Source organism: Entelurus aequoreus, linkage group LG10 (assembly GCF_033978785.1).
Source record: "Entelurus aequoreus isolate RoL-2023_Sb linkage group LG10, RoL_Eaeq_v1.1, whole genome shotgun sequence".
Taxonomy (NCBI): domain Eukaryota; kingdom Metazoa; phylum Chordata; class Actinopteri; order Syngnathiformes; family Syngnathidae; genus Entelurus; species Entelurus aequoreus.
This window is the reverse complement of record NC_084740.1, coordinates 22,355,597-22,361,596: the sequence shown is the minus strand read 5'-3', so window position 1 is coordinate 22,361,596 and position 6,000 is coordinate 22,355,597. Positions and strand designations below refer to the sequence as shown.

Here is a 6,000-nt window from a genome sequence, read left to right as displayed (position 1 = left end):
GCTAAGTAGGCCTGGTTAGACACAATTATTGCAGTAATATTGCCTACTTAAAAGAAATAGCATTTCTAGAGTTAATAAATAAATGATGATATTTTATGCAGCTGAGATAGGCTCCAGCACCCCCCGCGACCCCAAAAGGGACAAGCGGTAGAAAATGGATGGATGGATGAATTTTATGAATAAAAAAACACATTTGTCATAATTAATAGGGATGGGAATCTTGTAACAATTCACTTTCGATTCTTGGGGTGACAATTTGATTCAGAATCATAATTCTTGATTCAAACTGATTCCCGCAAAGTAGTATTTGATATAAAAATGATGATAAACCATTTTTAAACAGGTTACAAAAGCTTATTTTGTAAGTGCTAGGATGGCCTAAAAAAGGTATTTTTCTAAATGAATTATTGAAAAAATTTAATAATATAAACAATTACTATAAATATGTACTAAAAATGTATTTGGGATTTTTTTTCCTGCCTTTTGCAAATTTTCCAGGTGTTTGTTTTACAATAACAGTATGTTAGTCTCATTGAAATACTGGAAAGCAACATTGCTTCTGTCGAGAAAGATTTTTAAACTATATTTCATGGTTTGGTTCCAAGACATAGCACGATATTTTTTTAAATATTACAGCTCGCACTGGTTAAAGCTCAGCTGTTGTGCGATGTCCCTCAGGGCTCAATTTTAGGTCCACTACTATTCTCAATTTGTCAGCCTGCAACCTAAACTAAAAAGTCTTTGCTAAAAATGGAGCCTCGTAGATTCAGTAGGACTGCAAAGTCGTAAATTAAGGTTGAAATACATTCGAAAACCAGGATTTGAGTTGCGTGGTAGCCAATGGGAGTCAAGCCCCCATGAAAAGTGTCTCGACTTCCATATTTCATCCATCTTTAGGGATCTTTTTATACTGAACACCTTAACACAGGGATGTCCATATGCGGCCCACAGGTCATTTTTTAATGGCCCCACGGCCCATTTTAAAATAAGATTAAAAAAATTAAAAACATAAAAAGTGGTATGAAAGACCAAACAGGTGAAATGTAACAAGAAAATGTTGCAATGTTTACTCTAATAACACAAAGCTGCCATGCAGGCTGTTTCTTTCTTTAACAAATAATAATGAATCAAAATCAATGTTATTATGAATTATTGACCTATCCAAGGCTCCAATTACGTCACATTAAATATTGCACTTTGAGATATTTTTTTGGGAAAATGTTGCATATTTTGTGTTTGCCATATAAAAAATTTAGCTTTTTTTTTTTTTTTTTTTTTTTTAAAGAAGGGCCTAAAACGAACAAACAAAAAACATAAACAACAACACAACGTATAATTGACGGATAGATCTGAAGTTGATCTCGAGATTATTGTGTTAAAAGTAAACAGTAAAAAAAATTTATAATTTATTTTTTAACACTTTAATGAGTAGGACCCTTTTGGTTCCCCAATAATTTTTGTGTGATTTGTTTTTAAGTGTCATCGCTCAAAAAATAATAATGAAAAATCAATGGTGTTATAAGTTATTGACCTTTTTAAGGCTCCAATTATTATATAATCTGAAATATTCCTCTTAAAAAATGTATTGGGTGAAAATATTGCATATTTTGTGTTTTTTCCATAAAAAAACAGGGTTTTCTTTGACAAAAAGAGCATACGACTTAAATCTTTAAAAACATTATATTGACAGATAGACCTAATGTTGATCTAGAGATAATGATACTGAATAATGACACATTTTAAATATTTTTTGGACCAAAACCCTTTGGGGTCCCCGGGATCAAGCCTGAGTGGAGGCCTTAATGTATATTTTTTAATACATATATTGTAATGGTTTTTAAAACAAAAAAATATCAAAATGGCCCCCGCTTGCTTTGATTTTTCAGTGTGCGGCCCTCAGTGGAAAAAGTTTGGACACCCCTGCCTTAACATCAAGCCACCAATGACCTTTGTTGCGCCCTTGACAGTGCCCCCCACCAACAGATCTTGTTTAAATAACATTTTGGCGCTTGTCCAGTTTTTTATGTTCTTGCTAACCAACACATGAATTTCGTCGACACAAGTGAGACATATGAAGAAAATATATCTACGGTGATATTTTAGATGCAGATCTCCTATTGGATGCCATTAGGTGTGCCTAATGTTATGTCCTGTGTTTTGCTGTCCACGCAAGGCCGCCGTGACCCTAAAAGGCGCACATCCAAGTGTTTCGCGACGATGAAAGGACAACGTGTGTCATCTCTTTGTGTGTGTGGTGTGTGCGCCTCTCATCTCTAATTGGCCCTTGCTCGTCTGACAGGCCCTGGAAAGCGAGTTTGTGTCATGTCAGCTGCATCAGTGGATTGACCTTATTTTCGGCTACAAGCAGCGAGGCCCCGAGGCGGTGCGCGCCCTCAACGTCTTTCACCACCTGACCTACGAGGGCGCCGTCAGCCTGGACGCCATGGCTGACCCCCCGATCAGAGAGGTAAGACACGCACATTCTTATTTTGTTAGGGGCTTACTTCCTAGTCCAGGGGTCGACAACCCAAAATGTTGAAAGAGCCATATTGGACCATAAATACCAAAAACAAATCTCTCTGGAGACGCAAAAAAATGTAATCATTATACATTATAAGTGTTATAATTAGAGATGTCCGATAATATGGGCCTGCCGATATTATCGGCCGATAAATGCTTTAAAATGTAATATCAGAAATTATCGGTATCTGTTTCAAAACGTAAGATGTATGACTTTTTAAAACGCCGCTGTACGGAGTGGTACACGGACGTAGGGAGAAGTACAGAGCGCCAATAAACCTTAAAGGCACTGCCTTTGCATGCCGGCCCAGTCACATAATATCTACGGCTTTTCACACACACAAGTGAATGCATCGCATACTTGGTCAACAGCCATACAGGTCACACTGAGGGTGACCGTATAAACAACTTTATCACTGTTACAAATATGCGCCACACTGTGAACCCACACCAAACAAGAATGACAAACCCATTTCGGGGGAACATCCGCACCGTAACACATCATAAACACAACAGAACAAATACCCAGAACCCCTTGCAGCACTAACTCTTCCGGAACGCTACAATATACACCCCCGCTACCCCCGACCCCCACCTCAAAATTAGGCATAATAATGTGTTAATTCCATGACTGTTTATATCTGTATCGGTTGATATCGGAATCTGTAATTAAGAGTTGGACAATATCGGAATATCGGCAAAAAGCCATTATCGGACATCTCTAGTTATAATGAAGGCAACACATGATGTAAGTGTCTATAGTAGCTATATTAGCCTACTATCAAAAATACTATGTGTCGCAGGCTGACACTAATCTTTGTTGACAGAAATGTTCAAATGTAATAATTATTCTGCACAAAATTGGAAAACATTAGTAAAACGGAGGCTTCTCAGAGGGTGAAATAACTCCTGGAAATTACTGGTTTAGAATGGCCAAAAGTACAGATGTGCAGGTTAAAGGAAACCGCAGTCTGTCTTCTTCTAATAGATTTTTTTTATTTATTACAATCTTTGTTTGCTGGGTAACATTTGCTGTGGTCTGGAACAACATGACACACAAACAACTATCCGAAATGCAGCCAATATTACATACAGATAATGTGTCATGAGACATGCAAATATAAATTAAATATACAGAGGACATAAGTAAAGGATATTAAATGAGCAATATGTACATACAGCTAGCCTAAATAGCATGCTAGCATCGATTAGCGTGACCCAATGTGCCTGATTAGCACTCTACACAAGTCCATATCGTCAACAAAGCTCACATTTGTGCATTAACGCACAGCATAAAACGTTTGGTGGACAAAATGAGACAAAGGAGGAGTGGCATAAAACACGTATATTTCTGTGGCAGCGTCGGAGAAAGTTATACATGTAAACTGTTGCGTCGCAGTCCACACGACTACGGTGAGTTCAAGGACTGCCAAAATTAGAGGGACAAAAGCGTCAGTGAAGCATACACACAAACATATTAAACAGTGGGATTTCTAGCAATTAGGAAGGTTTTTTTCATGTTTGTCCTTCTACAGAAAACATATTTAAACATTAATATATATTTTTTTCGCCCCATCCTTGTCCATTTTCATAAATTTTTTAAAAAGCTCTAGGCTCTCAAACTGCGGGTTGCCGACCCCCGTCCTATTCAGTTGATGCATCGTGACTCAAAAATAAACTAGATTGGGGGGGGGGGGGGCACATCTGCGGCCCCCTCCAAGGTTTCTCATTGTATCCAATTGGGTAGAGTTTTTTTCTTGCCCTGATGTGAGATCTGAGCCGAGGATGTTGTTGTGACTTGTGCAGCCCTTTGAGACACTTGTGATTTAGGGCTATATAAATAAACTTTGATTGATTGATTAATTGAAAAAGGATATTCCTGGATTTGCACCTTTATCCAGATCCTCACCAATAGTAGTATTAAGTCAAACTGTATTTATATAGCACTTTTCATTCACAGGACAGTGCTTTACACCAACAAAAATAAAAAGAAGAGAAGAAAACACACATCAACACACGCATACTCAACACTATTGACGAGGGGTATGATTCTTTAACTCCGATATCCGGAGTGATGATTCGATTCAGAATCGATTCTTTAGTCAACACGATTCTCAATTAAAACCGATACAGCTTAAAAATGCTCCTTCTGTTTGCATGGAGTTGACCTACAAAACATATTTTTTTATAAATATTATTAAAAAAAACTGTTTTATTGATTTTTGAAAATTATGAATCGATTTAGATTTGGGATGAATAACAATCGCAATATGGATGTGAATCGATTTTGTTTGTGCGCGCCCTTACTATTGACAATAACAAAACAAAACAAAAAAACATGGCATGGTATTGAGGATGGAGGAAAAACTTCACTCAAATAATAACTCAAATTACCGCCATCTAAAAAATAGGATAATACTTACATAAATATATATGTAAAAATGTAATATTAATAATAATAATAATAATAATAAACATAACATTTAGAGAATAATAGTAGTAATAATAGCAATTAATAAAATAGAAAATTACAAAAACGTACAAAAAGTTTAACATGACCAGTGAAAAGTCTGATTAAAAAGATGCTTCTTTATTCTTTTTTTTTTTTTTTTTTAATAAATATATCAATTAAAAATATATACAAATATATACATTTTTTAAAATATCAATTGTGTCTGCAGTCCTGAGGCTCTATGTAACCTCTTCTTCGGTCCATAGGCACGTTCATGTTGTGTCATCCTGCTAATTGTACACTCATGTGGTGAAAAGTGCAACACTGACAATACTATTTGTGGCGCCCCCTATGGGTCGGGGTCAAAATGTTTTGGTATACATCAGGGGTGTCCAAAGTGCAGCCCGGGGGCCATTTACGGCCCGCGGCTAATTGTTTACCGGCCCGCCACACATTCTGCAAAAATTGCAAAATTGATAGTATTGCAAAAATTAAAAAAAACATTTAAAAAAGTGGAATGAGGTGAAATCTAACGAGAAAAAGTTGCAATGTTGACACACAGCTGCCATGCAAGCTGTTTTTTATTCTTTTGTCTTTCCTTATTTTTCTTTTTTTTGCCATTGCTCAAAAAAAAAAGACAAAAAATCTATGTTATAATGAATTATTGACCTATTCAAGGCTCCAATTACTTCAAAAATGTCACTTTAAAATGTTTTATGTGGAAAAAATATTGCATATATTGTGTGGTTGCCATATAAAAACCTCAAAGTTTTTTTTTGACAAAAGAGCATAAAAACAAACAAAATAATAGTTTAAACGTAAAATCGACAGATATATCTGAAGTTGATCTCGTAACTTAAGTGTTGAAAGTAAAAAAAAACTAATAAAAATGTATCACTTTATGAGTGGGGGACCTTTTGGATCCCAAATATATTTAGTGGGATTTTATTAATATTTTCACTGATTTCTCAAAAATATTAAAGAATTAAAATCAATGGTGTCCTGCATTATTGATCTTTTAGAGCTCT

The 6,000-nt window shown here is 35.8% G+C and overlaps 1 protein-coding gene across 1 annotated transcript in view; it reads left to right on the top strand.

Annotated features, from left to right (window-relative positions):
- LOC133659127 (neurobeachin-like) overlaps positions 1-6,000 on the top strand; it is a 601,703-nt gene that overhangs the window by 548,465 nt on the left and 47,238 nt on the right. The window contains exon 29 of the mRNA XM_062061862.1: positions 2,300-2,467. Coding sequence (XP_061917846.1) covers positions 2,300-2,467 — 168 coding nt within the window. The remainder of the gene's footprint in view (positions 1-2,299; positions 2,468-6,000) is intronic.